At 41.7% G+C, this 18,514-nt stretch overlaps 1 protein-coding gene across 5 annotated transcripts in view; it reads left to right on the forward strand.

Moving 5' to 3' along the window:
* The window catches only part of EPC1 (enhancer of polycomb homolog 1), a 53,501-nt gene that overhangs the window by 15,788 nt on the left and 19,199 nt on the right, over positions 1-18,514 (forward strand). For all 5 annotated transcript variants that reach the window (XR_013831808.1, XM_079946648.1, XM_079946647.1 and 2 more), the window contains 4 exons: positions 14,313-14,472; positions 16,975-17,120; positions 17,806-18,012; positions 18,179-18,327. Coding sequence is in view for 4 of the 5 variants with exons in the window: in XM_079946648.1 (XP_079802774.1) it covers positions 14,313-14,472; positions 16,975-17,120; positions 17,806-18,012; positions 18,179-18,327 (662 nt within the window). In the remaining variant the exon portion in view is untranslated. The remainder of the gene's footprint in view (positions 1-14,312; positions 14,473-16,974; positions 17,121-17,805; positions 18,013-18,178; positions 18,328-18,514) is intronic.

Below are 18,514 nucleotides of genomic sequence, written 5' to 3' on the forward strand. Positions count from 1 at the left end.
GGAGCGCCGAGGCCTCGGGCTCGGCTCCCTTCAGCCCCCCGAAAGGCACAAAGGGGGTCACGTGACGCGGCGGCCAGCCGCCATTTTGTTGTGCTTCGACTTTGCTGGGCTGGGCCTTGTGCAGCAGGCAGCTGTGCGAGAGAGCGCGAGCCTCGGCGGCGGCGCGAGAGGGCTAGGTGGAAGTGCCGCCGTCCGGTCGCTAGGTGGCGTCTCTGCGTTTGCAATAAGCCGGGATAGCAAAAGCGGGGGCGGGGAAAGGTGCGAGGAAGTTGCGGCTGCCCATGTGTGCTCCCAGCGTGTTTCTCTGGCTTCGCTAGTAGCGTGGCCGAGGCTGCATGTAAAAGCACTAGAACCGCGCCAGAGAGTTTATTTCAGTTGGAATTCTGCTTAGCTTAGCTTGGCCTGGCAGCGTAGCGTAGCGTAGCGCAGAATCTTAAGCCGGCAGCGAAGGGTAAGAGAAACAGACCTTGCCCCTGCACATTCTTCTTTAGGCTGGGGTTTAACATTTGCTTGTTTAGTGACATGATTTGTTAATTGAAAAGTGGTGCAGAAAGCAAGCTCTGCAATACAGAAGTTGGTGTCTTCTAAGTGAAGATCTATTTTGATTGTAGGGCCTTTCCAAATAAAAGTGATTTGATTATTACTACTAGGAGAACCATCTGTCATCTCATTGATAGAATAGCAGTTAAGAATGAAGCACAATCTTCCTTACTTGCTCCGAATAAATTTATTCATGCTTTGAAGTCTGTTTTGGGACGCTTGACAGTACAGCTAAGATTTTAGTATTAGTAGATTTATAAATCAGTGGTTAGGAGTCACAACACTGTTATTCTTTCCTCGCAATCCTGTGCATACGTACTTACTAGGAGGAAGTCCCACTAAGTTCAGTGGTCCTTACTCCTTAGTAAGGAGCCTTATGATTGCAGCCTTTATCTGGACACCTGATTTTTCTGAATGCACGTGTTCTAAATGTTTGTTTTAGTAGAGCTAACAGTAATTTAAGCAAGGGGTGATGGTTCTCCTGTTGCTTTATAAAACAAGACCTGTGTAAAGCAGCTGTGGGGCAGTAGCTTTTCTGGTAAGGCATGTTGCAAACTATATTAGTAGATAGGATCTATAAAGACGGAGGCTTAAGTTTAGATAGAGAAAAAGGACTAGGGAGGAAACCTGCTGTTTCTAAATAATAATAATAATAATAATAATAATAATAATTTTTTATTTATACCCTGCCCTTCCCAGCCAAGGCTTACAAGCAATAATAAAAACAAGATGAATGATTACAACTTAAAAACAAAAATAAAATACAACATTAAAATATTGGAACATTAAAATATTAAAATGTAGCCTCATCGCAGGAGGAGAAGGAAAAGAAAAAAGAAGAGAGGGAGGGAGGGAATCAAATTGGCTCCAAGCCAAAGGCCAGGCGGAACAACTCTGTCTTACAGGCCCTGCGGAAAGAAATCAGATCCTGCAGGGCCCTGGTCTCATGAGGCAGAGCGTTCCACCAGGCCAGAGTTGAAAAGGCCCTGGCTCTGGTTGAAGCCAATCTAACTTCCTTAGGGCCTGGGACCACTAGGGTGTTGTTATTTATGGACCTTGAGGCTCTCCGTGGGGCATACCAGGAGAGGCGGTCCCGTAGGTACAAGGGTCCTAGGCCGTGAAGGGCTTTAAAGGTCAAAAGCAGCACTTTAAATTTGACCCTGTACTCCACCGGGAGTATGTGCTTGTTCAAAATAAAGTTTATAGCTGAAAGGATGCTGTTGCTTATAATGATACAGTCAAGTGACAGATTTTGAAGAGTTGTAAGAATATTCTAATAACAGAATTCAGAGTTCTTGAGTCATGAGTTTATTAATTAAGGCATACCAAGACACTTGGGAAATAGTTTTTAACTATGTAGGAATTCCTGAAATTCTTCTTAGAAACTCAAGCTATAACAAGTGCATGGTATAGGTACCTTTAAAACAGAGGTAGAAAGGTAGCTAGCTCGTGTGAAATGAGTATTTTTTGAACCTCTCAACATTTGTCTGCATTGCATTTACTTCAGCCAATGGTACTGTGTGGTGAATGTAAACAAAATGCCAAATCAATTTAAATAGCAACTGTTGGCATTGTCTGTTGTATGGTATATGTGATGGAACAAGTACCAGAGCTAAGATAGCAGTCCTATGAAATCAACCTAAGAAATGGGGCTTAATCCTGAGTAAGTATGAATAGAACACAAAAAAGCAGCACGACCTGTTCTGTCCTGTCTCCCCCTTTTGAGCCTTAATGCCCTGGGACTAGTCTATGTAATTCAGCCTCCTTGAATTTTAGGCTTGTGCTTTCTTAGTGCTGAATTTATGTAATTGCACTTGAAAAAGAGAGGATTAGGAAGTCACAAGGCTTGCACTCCTGCTGACAAATCAGCAGATTAAATTAGTGAGGGAAGTGGAGGTGAATGCGTCTGTGGGTGCATTGGTCCAAATTAAACAAAAACAGAAAAAAACTAATGCAAAGGTGAGAGGGCAGTGTTACAATGGACAACAAGACATAGTCATAGAATTGTAGAGTTGGAAGGGACCATAATACTTTCATTCATAAATCTTTTAATTCAGACCAGTTATGGAAAGGTTTGTGCTACTCTGATGGTAAAAGCTTCAAAGACATCCAAGATGTGGGGCATAAACCGTGACAAACTACCTTGTGTGATATTCTGTAGCAGGTGCATGGAAATTGCTACTTTTGCACCAAAAGGCCTGGTTTTATGCAGAATTAGGCATGCTTAAAAGCTTAGATGGGCTTATGTATACCTAACTGCATGGAATCAGATTATGACTTCTAAGGACACTTGCCTGTATCCAATAACTCAGTGGTAGCCAGTGTCGTTCCCTCCAGATTTTGTGCAGTATGACTACCTTGACCCTTGGCCATGCTGGCTGGGGCTAATGGGAGTTGGAGTCTATAACACTTGAAAGTCACCACATTGGCTACCCTGCCAAAGTGCTCATTGAATCATTAGAAATGCTCTGGAGTAAGGGAAGTGGTGCACAGCAACAGCTGCGTAATTGCTTCAAGGGCAGAATCTACTGTATAATCCAAGTAAAAGTGCTTACAAGAAAATATGCTTTTGTTAGCTGCAAAATGCTTATGCATGAAATAGTGTCAGTCCTACTGTTATATCAAGTCTCAAATTATGCAGTCCAGTTGGATTCTTGCACCTTATTGAATGAACTAAAAATATGAGCTATAATACAATTTCCAGAGTAATATATATGAATTGCTACACTGCTAAATTGAATGAGATGCTAAAATGGGGAATCAAGTGGGGCCTGCAGAACAATGTTCCATTCCATCCCCACTCCTAAGAGAAGTGCAGGTGGGGAGAGGGAGTTTCAGGAATTGGGGAAGGATAATCAACACTATACTATTCCTTTGCCAGCCCTGACTTACTGTGTCATATAGGTTGGGGTGCCACCATCTGCAACCCGAGCATTTTCTAGCTATATAGTGGGGGCAGCAATCAGCTCTAGAGACTGAATCATCATACTATAGGACTGGAGAGGATCTATCAGCATGCATCTCCCCAATTCTAATCCTCCCCCTCCCTGCCCAGGCAATAGGTAAAAGATGTGCAGTGCTGAGCAAATTGATTTCCTCTCTCATCCTGCCTTCCATATTCCATTTGGTGGGGGATTTCTTTTCAAGGCTGGATCTAGACAAATCAAAGAAGAGTTTCAGTTAAACTTTGTATGAGAAATTGGGTTGGCAAAAAAAGGAACTCCACAGCGCCATCTGGTGTCACAGTGTTATAAAGGTAAAGGGACCCCTGACCATTAGGTCCAGTTGCAGAGGACTCTGGGGTTGCAGCACTCATCTCACTTTACTGGCCGAGGGAGCTGGCATACAACTTCCGGGTCATGTGGCCAGCATGACTAAGCTGCTTCTGGCGAACGAGAGCAGCGCACGGAAACACCGGTTACCTTCCTGCCGGAGCGGTACCTATTTATCTACTTGCACTTTGACGTGCTTTTGAACTGCTAGGTTGGCAGGAGCAGGGACTGAGCAACGGGAGCTCACCCTGTCACGGGGATTCGAACCGCTGACCTTCTGATCAGCAAGTCCTAGGCTCTGTGGTTTAACCCACAGCGCCACCTGCATCCCGTTATAATGCATATACAACGCATATAAAGCTATTTACCTTTGCCAATGTAGCTGAGTCCCAACTGACATCCTGATAGTCTGTATCTCAACCATTGCATACCTGAGTTTTCTTTAGCCCTTTTTTTCTTTTTCATCTAAGCTCCACTGTCAGTGGCATGCCAAAAAAAAATTCAGTTTTACTTTAGAAATTTACATACTTTTGCATTCCTAGGGGGCTCCAAGTATGTAGAAGCATGACTTTATATATAAGTGGCTCTGTTTTGTCTTTAAACTGTTGCCTGAGTTCAGACTTCATCTTTCTCCCTTGCATCTAAGAATAATTTCAGTGTTTATCTTGGCTAACACAGATCCATGATCCATGAAAGTATGATTCTGGCTGGGTTCAACTTAAAATAGGTTATGTTCTAGGGACTGTTAACACATTGATCTCTCTCCTCCTCATCATCCTTAGAAGTTTAAACAAATGAGAGTCAATTGACTATTCAAGGTTTCCAAGTTAAATATTTCTGCTTAAGTAGAAAAGTGCCAATGAATGAAGTCAAGTAATGTCCAGAGGTGGATGACTCAAGCTAATTTTGCATAAGTGACACAAGACATTAAGTGCTCTCAGTTGCCATTGGTAATACAGTGTTTAGAATAGAAGTATATATGTTTTTCTCATGGAAAACTTGTTGGGAGATCTTGTTCTGTCTTGATAGGCTCATGACTCTTTGTGAATGTATTGGCATAAGGGTGTTGCCTTAACATTCTATTTGACCATGCAGAAAAGAGTGCTTGCGGTATAACAGACTCCTAAGTATTTTGGCATCAAGTCTTATGCTGCTATGAGCCACTTCCAGCCGTGCAGAAAAAGGGAGGTGGAGTCTCAGTCCTTGCTACATTTGCTTGAAAGGGACAGTGTCGTATAGTGGTTGGGCTGCTGGACATGGGAGACCAGAGTTCGAACCCACACTCAACCATGTAGCTCCCTGGGTGAGCTTTAGCCTGTCACTGATCCTCAGCCTAACTTACCTCACAGGGTTGTTGTGAGCATAAAATTGGGGAGGGGGAGAACTCCTTGAGTTCCTTGGAGGAAAGGCGGGATATATCACCAACACTGCCAACTTCTGTCATGAGCCCTTTTCCAGTTCTTGCTGGCCCCTGTATCTGTCTGTGCTTTAATTGCTCTAGGCAGCTATGTCATTGGAACAGTTTATTTTGAGTACCTGGCTTCTTGTTTTGCATTCAGGATCTTCCTTAATACCATAGTACTAATCAATATTTGAATTACAGTGAAATCTTCCTGTTTAACTTCTGTGATGGCTGTTGCACTACTATTTTAAAAAGACTGTGAAGGCATGGCTTGGCTAAAATTGGGGAGAGTTGCCCTCATGGATTTCTTTAAACCCCCCTTTCCCTACTTTTAATTCAACATTGCACTGCCATAATTCAAGACTGACAATTAATTTTCAAGAGCAATGATTGTGAGAGCTAAAACCAATGGACACAGCCACCAGTCATCCTGTATTCTGACAAAGCCTTATTTCTGTCTAAAATATTCCCCCTCTACTATACCTTATTAAAATAAAATAAAAATCACTGCTTCATTTGGACTCCACTGTGTGCATCTATATTGTCATGAAGAGATACTGTTTCAGATGACAGATCTACCATACAGAGCTCCAAACCTAAAATTTCCATACGTGGAAGCAGTAAATGTGTATGTGCCAAGAGCTCAGCAACAGCTAATCCTCGTATTTTTCTTTAATACATTTTTGCTGTGTTTTCATGTGGTGGCTCACAATTACAAATCTAAAATTGCACAATGAAGACTAAGTTATACTAACTAAAACAAACAGCTACAATTAGAAACACTATTATCTAGTAATGCCCAGGGGTCAAATTTGTAAGCATCATTCACTGACAACATGCCCCTTGAAATATGTCTGTTCCTCTACTTTCAAAGGCCTAGTGCAGGGGTCTGCAACCTTTAAGACAAAAAGCCACTTGGACCCGTTTCCGAAGGAAAAAAAACTGGGAGCCGCAAAACCATTGCAACATTTAAAACAAATATATCTCCGGAGCCGCGATCTGACAGCAGGCGGGAAGGTGACGTTGGGACGGTGCGTGACTAATGCACGCACCACCCCCATGCGATGTCACAGCCAGTACAGCGCCCGCCACAGTGGGGAGTGTCGGGGCGCACAATGCGCCTCCTCCTCTCGCTAGTATCCGCCCCGGAGCCGCGGCAAAGGTGTAAAAGAGCTACATGCGGCTCCGGAGCCACGGGTTGCTGACCCCTGGCCTAGTGGGATGTGTTTGCATTAGCCTTTCTGCAGTTTTGTTCTTAGGCCTTAGGCATACAGTTGTAAAGGCCACTTGCTCCAGGGTGCAGGGTTAATGCTTACTTGTGGAACTGGATAGATCCTGTATAGCAGGCATGTCCAACTCGCAAGCGACAGTGATCTACACCCACTATTAAAAAGCTTTTTTGGGGGGACCCAAAGTTGTCGATCTTTTTCTTTTTCTTTTATTGGGGGGGGGGAGATTGATAAGCTCACGATCGACCAGGAACACCCCACGATTGACAGGTAGATCGCGATTGACCAGTTGGACGTGCCTGCTGTATAGCAGAGTGGAGAGCCTTTTAGGCCTAGGAGCCTAGAATCTAGATCTTTTATCTGCTGCACCCTGTGGACTAACTTTGACAGGCAGTTGTCCACAGGTGAGTGTGGTTGGAGGAAAATGGCCTTGTGAGCCAGATGACGAGGACTGGTGGGTCAGATTTGACCCATGGACCAGAGGTTCCCCATCCCTGCTATATATGTATGGAGGAGAGTTTTGTTTGGTCTTCATTTGTACCTCCCAGACTAATACACAGATTGGAACCTAATTAACCTATATATTTTACACTTCTTTTGCAATTGTTTCTTGGCTCAAAAAAATACAAAAAGTGTTAGAAATGCTCATTTTAGGACAAAACCTGTTTAGAAATTAATACATTGGGATAACGTACATACTTTGTGGAAGAAAGCACATAATATATAACTATCCATACTTCAGGGACTGGGAATTGTAATCCTAGGGGCCCAATCTGCCCCTCCAGCCCTCTTTGTCTGACCCCTTGGTATTCACCCTAGACCAAACTACTCACTATCCCTCCTTGGATACCTTGTGTGTTTAGCCTGGGTGAAATGTATCCTTGAACTCTGTTAATGCCCCTTGGTTGCCTGGATAAAGGGTCTGTGTCAAGAAAGTAGCCTAATGTACAAAGGTAAAAGTTACATTTGCTGCTTTACCCACTTTCGCCTCTGACGCTGCCCCACGTGTGACATCTCTGAAGGCTACTAAGATGGAACTGTGGCCTTCAGAAAACGGTTCTGCACCCTGTTGTATTTAAATACATTTCCCCCACCGCACTCCTATCAACTTAATGCAGAAACAAAACTGAATGGACTTATGAGTAAACACATGTAAAATTGGCAAGGACCAGAAATAGACTGATCTGTCCCTTTGGCTATAAAAATACTGCCTTTCAAGATAATTCCTAGGAGTAAGCATTGGAGGCATTAACATTGCCAACCAGTTTTCTTTCTGGAAAGTAAAATAATAATAATACTCTGACACACTATCTTAACAGTATTGCGTGGAGGGGGGGAGAAGCCTTGGATTTGTTTCTGAAAATACTTCAGTTGCAATATGTTCTGCTTTAAATTGAGAAGCTATCACAGAGACTCAGTGTTAAGCTCCTAAAGGGATTTGAATTAAAAGGGAATCTTAAATTTTCATTCCTGGTAGAAACAGTATGGGATTGTTTCTTATACCAGGTTCATCATGTGTCATGTTTAAGGGAGACACTAGCAATTCTATCTTGGTGTATGTTTACACAAATGTTAAAGTGGATCAGTGTATTTTAATAGATTACTGTATTTTAATACTTTGTTAGAAGCCGCCCAGAGTGGCTGGGGAAACCCAGCCAGATGAGCAGGGTATAAATATTATTATTATTATTATTATTATTATTATGTATTTCACTGGACTGGTGATATGAGTAAAGCTCTGCTGTAGAATTGTTGGCTGTGCCAGATAACCCTCCATGGCATAATGGCAGTACTTGTAGTTTTATTACTTGCTGGCTGCTTGGTTGGTCTAGGACAGGGTGATCCAATGCAGCCCTTAAGGCCTTTTTTGGCAGCCCTCAGCAACATTTGGAACCCTTGAGCTGCCTTTCCCAGAGCCAGCTAAGTGAGGCACTTAGCATTGGGAAGGAGGCTCTGAGAGGCTCCTAGAGTCCTCCGGCCTCTTCCTCGAAGTGCTTTCCCAGCTTTCGCAAGGAAGTGGGAGGGCTCTAGGACCCTGCCAGAGTCTTGTGCCTCCTTGCTAAAGCCTGGTGCCTTGCTTAGTTGGCTTTGAGAAGGTAGCACAAGGGCTGGTGGGTCAATTTTGGCCTTGCTTCCCACCCCCATGTGACAAAGCAGTGTGTGGCTCACAGGCTCTATGACAAAGTACTCTTGCGGCCCACTTGTTAGTAAAAGTTGAACCACCCTGGTCTAGAACAAGGGTGGAGAACCTTCGACGTGCAGGCTAACCTTGCCTTGTTGGGGAGGGGGGCAAGTTGGACCACAGGGCTATTTTCCTCAAACCATGCTCACCTGTCCACCAGCCAATATCACTGGCAACATTAACTGATGGGCAGGAGTACAGCCGCTAATCCTGCATTGGCAATGTGCCCTGTTCCCAGTAGGGAAAAGAATTGCACAGTCAAGGCAGCAGGATTTAATCCTTGCTCTTCCCCTGATGAGAGGAGATCAAAGCACCTCTGTAGTACTGTGTGAAACAGCTCCTGCACTTCTCCTGCACGTGGGTGGGGTGTGTGTGGCAGGATGGGGAGAGATTTTTGTGATCTGTTTCAAACAGCACTTTTGAGAAGTACTTAAAAAGCCCCCATGCTCCTGTTGTAGCTGAAATTGGACTGAAGGAGCTTCTGTAAAGGGCTTCTCAAAAGTGCTGTTTGAAGCATCCACCCCCTTCTCACTTGCAAAGCCATGTGCTTTGCATGTGGGTGGCCCCACTCACCTGTAAAATGTGGCCTGTAAGACAGATCCTGATAAGGACCTGGCCCATAGAGCCAAAAATGTTCCCTACCTCTGCTCTAGGAGCATATGCAGTATTAACCACCTGTGTTATTTATTCTGTGATGGGGAGGGTAACAACACTTGAGTGTTCCCATTACAAACAATCCTTATTGTTTTTAGCTCTTAAGGTGATTAGATGCCTTGATTGTGACTGGTACTATTTTTACTCTATATGGTTGTTCTTACTTTAATGGTGAGGAATGAGGGTGGCGCTGTGGGTTAAACCACAGAGCCTAGGGCTTGCCGATCAGAAGGTTGGCGATTCGAATCCCTGCGACGGGCTGAGCTCCCATTGCTCGGTCCCTGCTCCTGCCAACCTAGCGGTTCAAAAGCACATTAAAGTGCAAGTAGATAAATAGGTACCGCTCCGGTGGGAAGGTAAACAGCGTTTTCGTGCGCTGCTCTGGTTTACCAGAAGCAGCTTAGTCATGCTAGCCACATGGCTCCCTCGGCCAGTAAAGTGAGATGAGCGCCGCAACCCCAGAGTCCTCTGCAACTGGACCTAGTGGTCAGGGGTCCCTTTACCTTTTACTTTAATGTGAAATTATTTGCTTTAAATAAACTGTTGTTTTTGGGTACTAGCCAAAATACAAGTCTCTACTAGTCAGGAGTCCTGAATGTTTTGAAATCCTTTGGTATTTAATTCTCAATTCTTGAATTGAAGAATTACGCCACCTTGCAGGTTATGAGCATGTGGAACTACGTGAAACCTATTTCTGAATTACTAAATATCGCCTTTGCTCTTCCTCCCTTCCCTCCCTTTCTAAATGCTCCTTGTGTAAGTGTGGTGTGTAAGAAACATTTTGAATTGTAGTTTTCACACAGGGAAGGGTATGTCAAAGTTTTCTATATTCTTGTACCATTATGTATTTCTACATTAGCATCCTTTACAGAACAAAGCCCACTTTGATACTTAAGGATTCTTACAGAATGCAAAATGTATCTATAGCTTGATTTGCTATTAAATGATCATATTTAGTATTAAAAATTCAATTTATTCAGTCAGTATTTACAATATTTACAAATTGAGTTTTCTTTTTAATTAGACCTATTGAAATTAATGATAGCTGGTCATATCTATTTACTTCAGTGGGCCTACTCTGAGTAGGGAGCTTCAGTCCAATATAGGAAAATATGTGGTAAGGGAAACCTAACTACATGAATTCAGATTCCTGGGCCTGATGAGCTGCACCCAAGGATATTAAAGCAGCTTGTAATCTCAGAGCCTTTGTCTATAAGCTTTCAGAATTTTTTGAGGACAGGTGAGGTCCTGATATGTGACCCCTTGGAGAATGCAAGGTTCTGCTGGACCACCTAGCTTTCAGTATGATTATCTGTTATATCTTTCTGAAACACCTAGCTGTGATGGACCAGCTGTTAAGTGATGGTTTGGTATCAAAAGTGGTGCAGGGTAGCTCCTGTTAGACAGCTTGGCCACTAGTGTATGGTTTTCCACAGGTTTCTATTGATTTTTTCATTCTATTTGACCAGTCTGCTTGAAACCTAAGGGGGAAGTTGCCTGGGGCTTTGCTTTGGAGTTCAGTATTGTCAGCTTATGAACGACATCAAATTGTTATCTCCTCATCACAAGCCAAGGCTGATATTCTGAATTAGTGTGCGATATAAGTAATGGACTGGTTGAGGGTGAACAAAGTAACTTAATCCAGACAAGGCAGAAGTGCATCTTGTAGTCAATAGAATCAAAGATCAGGGCATTTGAGTTTAGCCCTTTAGGGATGAGGTTATACTCTTTTCAAAAAATAGGCTTGCAGGAAACTTCTGGATTCCCTTCTTGATTTATATACTGTACTTCAGGCTTCAGCAGGCGCTTGGAGTGCTTAGGCCCAGGCCTACCTGAAGCACCATTTTCTTCCATATATCTGGACTTATAATTATATTCTTCCTCCACCTCTGGCCTCCCAAACCAAAATTTTGAAGGCATATTGGAAAAGTTAGTGTTTAATAGTTTTTTTGTTTAGAAACTTTAACCTCAGAAGAATCTCTGCAGTAGATTAACTCTGAAATACATTTGAACTGTCTCATCATCCAGTTTCTGGATACACCAATTCAAAATGCCTTTAAGTAGTATTTGAACCATATTAAAGTCTTCTGAAACAATGACTTGTTCCTGATCCTCCCTTTGGAATACTTGTAAACAGGACCCAATTATTTCCTAGACACCAATTCAGAGTACAGTGGTACCTCGGGTTACAGATGCTTCAGGTTACAGACTCTGCTAACCCAGAAATAGTACCTCGGGTTAAGAACTTTGCTTCAGGATGAGAACAGAAATTGCGCGGCAGCGGGAGGCCCCATTTGCTAAAGTGGTGCTTCAGGTTAAGAACGGACCTCTGGAACGAATTAAGTTCTTAACCCGAGGTACCACTGTACTTTATGTTGTACAATTGGTCACATATTTCTTTAAATCTTTCAGACTTTATCAGGGGTGTATTTCATACTGGTTATCTACACCACACTACAAAATATACATTAAGAAATGTTCCCAAGTGTGTGTGGGATCATACTTAAGAAGTGCCAGTTGGCTGAGTTGATTCTCAAAGCCTTAATCACATTCATGATTGGCAAGGTAGCAGTAGTTCAAACATTCCTGCAGCTGCTAACCACTGTCTATACTTAGTAGCTTTCTCTGTTTAACCAAGGTATAATTATTATAAAAGGCAATTATATGAATTCTCTGAATTGACTAAGATTAAAAATGGGTAGCTGCTAATCAAGGTCAAACAATGCCTTAATGTATTACTTTAAGAGTAAGTACCATGGCTCTCTAAGGGACACAGGTGGCGCTGTGGGTTAAACCACAGAGCCTAGGGCTTGCCGATCAGAAGGTCGGCGGTTCAAATCCCCATGATGGGGTGAGCTCCCGTTGCTCAGTCCCTGCTCCTGCCAACCTAGCAGTTCGAAAGCACATCAAAGTGCAAGTAGATAGATAGGTACCGCTCCGGCAGGAAGGTAAACGGTGTTTCCGTGTGCTGCTCTGGTTCACCAGAAGCGGCTTAGTCATGCTGGCCACATGACCCGGAAGCTGTATGCCGGCTCCCTCGGCCAATAAAGCGAGATGAGCGCCACAACCCCAGAGTTGGTCACGACTGGACCTAATGGTCAGGAGTCCCTTTACCTTTACCTTGACCACGGCTCTCTAATTGTTGTGTGTAGAGGCATTTGACTGCAGAGGTTTATATGTGTGTTTCTTGATCATTTGTCTTGAATGCAACAAGAGAAAAAATGTGATTCCAATTACTGATGCCCAGTGTGTGCGGTTGCCAGATTGGAGTGATGAGCAGCCACCTAATTATTGCAACCAGTGTGAGAAAGTCTGATTAGAGACCCTGAGAAATGGGAACAACATTTATACCATCAAAAAGGAAAGGGAAACTGCCAAAGGGACTTGCTGTCTGTTTTAACATGTTAAAAAGGTTTAGAAATGAAAACTTGACGCTAGTATGGATATAGTACTGGCCACAGGCTTTTGTGCTTCCTCTCCCACAGATCCTTCTCCCCTACTTTTCTTGGTTTGTCTGACCATAACAGTTGTTGTTCTTGTTATTATTTATTAATTTATGTACTGCTTACATGCCAAAATGGCTTCTAAGTGGTTCACAAGTATATACACAATAAAACAAGTACATCAAAACATTAAAAACATCCATAATTAAAATTTATAGTAAAACAAGTGAGTCAGAAATCATAATAATTAAAATAGTTAAAAGAATGATGAAAACAATTGGATCAGGCAGTTCAAGGTCAGAGGTATGTGTGCCTAACAGATGTCTTCAAGAGCAGGTGGAATGTCTCTATGGATGGAGCCTCTTGTATTTCAGCAGGAAGGGCATCCCATAACATTGGTTCCTCCCCCCCCCCCCCCAAAAAAAAGCCTGCCTTAATGTTACCACAAGCCAGTGATCATCAGACTTCATTACTGTGGTGTGTGGGTTGGCCAGAGTTTGTCTAGTGTTAACTAAGAATGGCTTCCAAACCATGCTTTGTAACTCCTCAAATTGTAAATTCCTGCTCCAATTTGTTTGGAGGCAACATTTGGGTTGTGTAATTGAAGTTTGCTGAATTCCGACATATGTGGTAAAAACAAACTAGGAAAGGGATATTCTAGATTCTCTACACTAGCCTTGCCCAACTTGGTGCACTCAATATATTTTGGACTACAGATCCCATTAGCCTCAGTCAGTGTGGCCATGCTAGTTGCCACTGATTGGAGTTGTAGTCCAAAATATTGGGAAGAGTCAGGCTTTGGAAGGCTGCTTTGAGCCATAGTCTGAAGAACTGGGAACTACATTTGAACACTAGATCTCTAACTATAGCTTACAGGAAATGGGAACCAGCCTTTTGAATGTGTCCTCCCTTCCCTCTGTAGAGCAAATTTCCACCTTGTCTACAGTGGGCATGAAGGTTGATGGTTTACTTACTTAATTATAGTTAAGGGTGAGAGAAGGGCAGTTTTGCTCCAGGAAGGAGAAGGGTTGGAGAGGAGAAGTTCTGAGAGGCTGGCCACCAGTTTCCTTATTTTGTTTAGTAGAGAGCCATCAATACATCTGCACTAACCCACCCTGTTGATGCTATGATTATTTGGTTACTTTAGTAACTGTTAAGACAGTTTCGCTTGAGAGATGAAAATTAATTTTTACCTTCCTCTTTAAAGACTATTGAAATCAACAAGCACAGTAAACCAATAAATAGTATAAAAAATATTAATAAAATGGACTTGGCCAACTTATTAGCTAATTCTTTTGTTGTTGCTGCTGCTGGTGGTCTTGTGCTACTATTAGTGACAGATTTTGACTTGCTTTGTGCTGTTCCTAGTTACTTACTAATCCTGTAATTGTGAGCTTAACCTACTGTAAATTCACATAACCTGTAAATCTTAATGGTAGAATTTTTGACGAAAGTAATGTTTATATTTTCTTACATTGAAGGGACTTTTTCCAAAGAGGCAGTTTTAAAACATTTAAAACACTGCCCCCCTTAATAATAATGTGCATTGTGGTTTTCAACTTTTCTCTCTTTCCCCTCTTCTAATTTTAGGAACACCATCTCCAGCGGGCCATTTCAGCACAGCAGGTATATGGCGAGAAAAGGGATAATATGGTTATACCAGTCCCGGAAGCGGAAAGTAATATTGCTTATTATGAATCTATATACCCTGGAGAATTTAAGATGCCAAAGCAGCTTATTCACATACAGCGTGAGTATATCTTTACATCTAAACTCCACTGGTGACTCTTGTTTGGGTTTCTTGGGTAGTGCCATCCTTACTCTTGTTTTCTGGAAAAGTAACTTTATGAGTTGGTAGTTTCAAGATGACAAAAGGTGCTGCGACACCTTGAAATTTACTTTCTCAAAACAGTGTTAATACTTTACCTTTTTATTACATAATATTGCATACTAAAATAATTTGGCAGAAACTAGAAAATTTAAATATTGACTGCAGTAAAGGTAAACAATTTTCATACAGTGGTACCTTGGTTTTTGAACTTAATCTGTTCTGGAAGACCGTTCGAGTTCTGAAACGTTTGAAAACTGAAAACTCCATAGCCGACAGCTAGGCCTCAGGATCTTGCGCTCAGCAGAAGCCATGTGGCACATTTGACTTCCGAGGCATGTTCGAAAACTGAAGCATTTACTTCTGGGTTTACGGCATTTGAAAACCAAAATGTTCATCAGCGGAGACGTTCAAAAACCAAGGTACCACTGTACTTACAAGAAGGTATTATCATGTCTAGTCACAAAAGACAGTGCAGGAGAATGAGAAATGTCATATAGGAGTGGAGCTACTTCATAACTGGCATCTTATAAATGAACTGTTGAGAAACCTAGGCTAGGGTGAGGTTTCCCAGCATTGATTATGCCCACTTCTGTTTTACATTCCCATTTGATTTTGGGTTCAGTGGTTGGCGTTGTAACAGGTGTCTGAAGTTTACCTTGGTTTGGAGTGAATAATCTGGTATTGAATCCAGGCAAAACTAAAGCTGTATTGGGAGTTGGGTAAGTGATCTTGAAGAGATATGTACAGTTGTAATTGATGCACTGAATTGCCCTGAAAGAGCAAGTCTGTTTCCCTGGGAGTGCTTTTGGCCAGAGAATTCATTTTCATTGATATCTCTCATGCTGACTGCATCTCTTCCCCAAAGCATGAGAACTAGGATTAATTCCTGTTCTTTGCTCAGTGGAGTTTCCTATGATTGTTCAGCAACCATAGCTAGTACAGAATGTTGTGGCTTCAGTCCTTTGTGGGGCAGACCAATGATATAAAATCTTGTTTTCCTTTAGATTGATACACCCTGTGCCTTTTGTAATAATAAATTTCCAGGCTTCACTGGAAAAAGATTTGGGTTTGTGGGGCGGCTGGGTCGGGTTCATTGAGGGCAGGTGAATGGTTGTTATATTTGTCTTAACTTTACTGTAGGTATCTGGAATTAGAGTGTTTTGTCTGTTAGCACAACTACAGTGGTTTCCAGAAAAGTAGCATGTTTGTTATGCCTAAACCTACCACTGTGTTTCTAAGGAACCCTAATGTGGTGTTGCTTTTTCATCTTGGAAACAAACTATTGACCACCTCTGTGAGTGTGTGTGATTCAACTATGGTTAATAGAGTAGAGATGTCTTCTGGGATTGTTTACCACCACCACCACACATACACAAGTGTCGTTAGTTGTCTAGCTTCTGCTACTATAGGGGCAGGCAACCAGTGAGCTGGGAATTTTCCATTTGGCTTCCAGCATAACTTTATAGTCTCAAGAATGCACTATAACTCCTTTTTTGCTTCTGACTTGGAGAAAGTATCTAGAGTTCAGAGTATCATACTTAAGATGATGCAGATAATCAGCTCTTTGTGCCCAATTGATTCAGTGGATGAAGTCCACATTACAAGACTTCTGCCTATAGTCATTTCAGGATACGGTTTTAATTAAAACTTTGTATAACCTGACAAGCAAGTAAGCCAGTTATCCTAAGTCGACATTGTCAGGACACTGTAAAGAAAATTATGTTAGTATTCCATGTTTCAGGAACATGTATGCAGATTTCTAAATTGAAATTGACCTTTTTAAAGAGGATATTTATTTTAACTTGGTCTCTGTAAAAACCAGTACTTAAACTGAACTAATCTCTTTTTAAAGCTGCTGTAACATTATGTTCAGACATAACAATATGATGGCTAACAACTGCATGAGCAAACCTAGGTCCCTCTCTCATGGCCACAGCTCAGTATGGAAGGGCCATAGCTTAATGGGAAACCACAGGCTTTGCTTTCAAAATGTTCCAGTATCAGTTAGTGGCATCTCCAGGCAGAGGTGGGAAAGACTTCTGTCTGAAACCTCTGTGAGTTGCAGCCATTCACGCTGTCATTGATTACAGTAAAGAGCTAAATGGAATAATGGTTTGACATGGTATAAGGTATATCATAAAACATTTTCATTCAAACTGGAATTGTGACTTAACAATAACTGATTAGCTTCAGTGGGCCAGCGTTTGAAACTAATCATAATTATTTTAAACCTAGATATGGGAGAATTGAGGGTGAAGTGTAGGCCTGGAAGGAAACAAGGCTTGTTCATGTGATGCTGAACTATGCTTGAGCATTACATCCAAATCTGGCCAATGGCCAAATAGCTGTCTGCCCTGCCTTACCTCTTTCTCCCCAGAACACCTGAGAACAAAAGCATAAAACATACTTTTCCCCCTCCAGCTTTTAGTTTGGATGCAGAGCAGCCAGATTATGACTTGGATTCAGAAGATGAGGCCTTTGTGAATAAGCTGAAGAAAAAGATTGATATTTCTCCTTTGCAATTTGAAGAAATGATAGATCGGCTGGAAAAAGGCAGTGGTCAGCAGGTATAGCATTGTTTCAGATACTTGAAAGTATTTATGTGGGTTTGCTAGAAAATTTTGAATTTAAAAGAAAATGTTAAGCAAATCTGCATATGTTAATTTTCAACTGAAAATGTTTAGCTTGCATCAGAAAATTTTCTGATGTTCTAGTTGGGAAACCTGATGCCCTCCAGATGTTGTTAAGCCAGTTCTCAGCATCCCCAACTATTATTGTTAGTGACTGGGGCTGCTGGGCATTGGAGTCCCAACAGCTTCTGGAGGGTAAGTTTCCCATCCCTGCCCTGTTTGTTTTACTTGTATTTATTAAACATAACTAAAAACATTGAATCTGAGAAACTTGCCTAATACTGCATTTACATTTGACATATATTCATTGTTACTCATTGTATTCATTGTATTCATTCATTGTATTCATTCACCCATTGTATTCATGGGTTGTATCCAACAAAGTTCTTATTAGAGAAACCCAATAGATGGATTCATCTCATCTAGGCCCATTAATTTTAATCTCATTGGGTCTACTCGGAGTAGAGCTAACATTGCGTGCAACTCTAGGAAATGAAAATGTTTTCTATATAAAAAGTAAAGTAGTGGGGAAATGTCGGCTCCACATCACTGTTTGAAACTGTTACAACTGTTGCAAAATAAATAAATGTACAAAAGTGACACACTTGTGTTTTACTTTTAGCCAGTCAGCCTGCAGGAGGCCAAGCTACTCTTGAAAGAAGATGATGAACTGATTAGAGAAGTATATGAGTACTGGATTAAAAAGAGGAAAAACTGTCGAGGTCCGTCTCTTATCCCAGCAGTAAAACAGGAGAAGCGTGATGGTTCCAGCACAAACGATCCTTACGTTGCATTTAGAAGGCGAACAGAAAAGATGCAGACTCGTAAAGTGAGTGTGTTTCTATTTATATGAATTCTTTTAACAGGTACACTATTTAGAGCTTGCCTCTGCAAGAGGAATAAGGATAATGGATTGTGTTATGGCCCAGAAGAGTTTGTGTTTATAAAAATGCAGGTGTCTGTGTGGTCTGTGTGACTATTCATTTATTTTGCAGAATCGAAAAAATGATGAGGCATCATATGAAAAGATGCTTAAGCTGCGTCGGGATTTGAGTCGTGCAGTAACAATTCTTGAGATGATAAAGAGACGGGAAAAAAGTAAGAGGGAGTTACTGCATTTAACACTGGAAATTATGGAAAAGAGGTAAAGAATTAATGTCTATTGAAATATTCATTTTTTAAAAAAAGTATTGTTAATGTTACTATTAAATACAAAGAATAGAGATAATGTTCTGTTTATTTTGCTCAGATTTTTTAACCGACTGCAGTCCTAACTTTACTTACTTGGGAGTAAGCTCCATTGAAAACAAGAGGACTTACTTTCAAGTAGA

This window comes from Podarcis cretensis, assembly GCF_951804945.1.
Source record: "Podarcis cretensis genome assembly, chromosome: 12".
Lineage (NCBI taxonomy): Eukaryota > Metazoa > Chordata > Lepidosauria > Squamata > Lacertidae > Podarcis > Podarcis cretensis.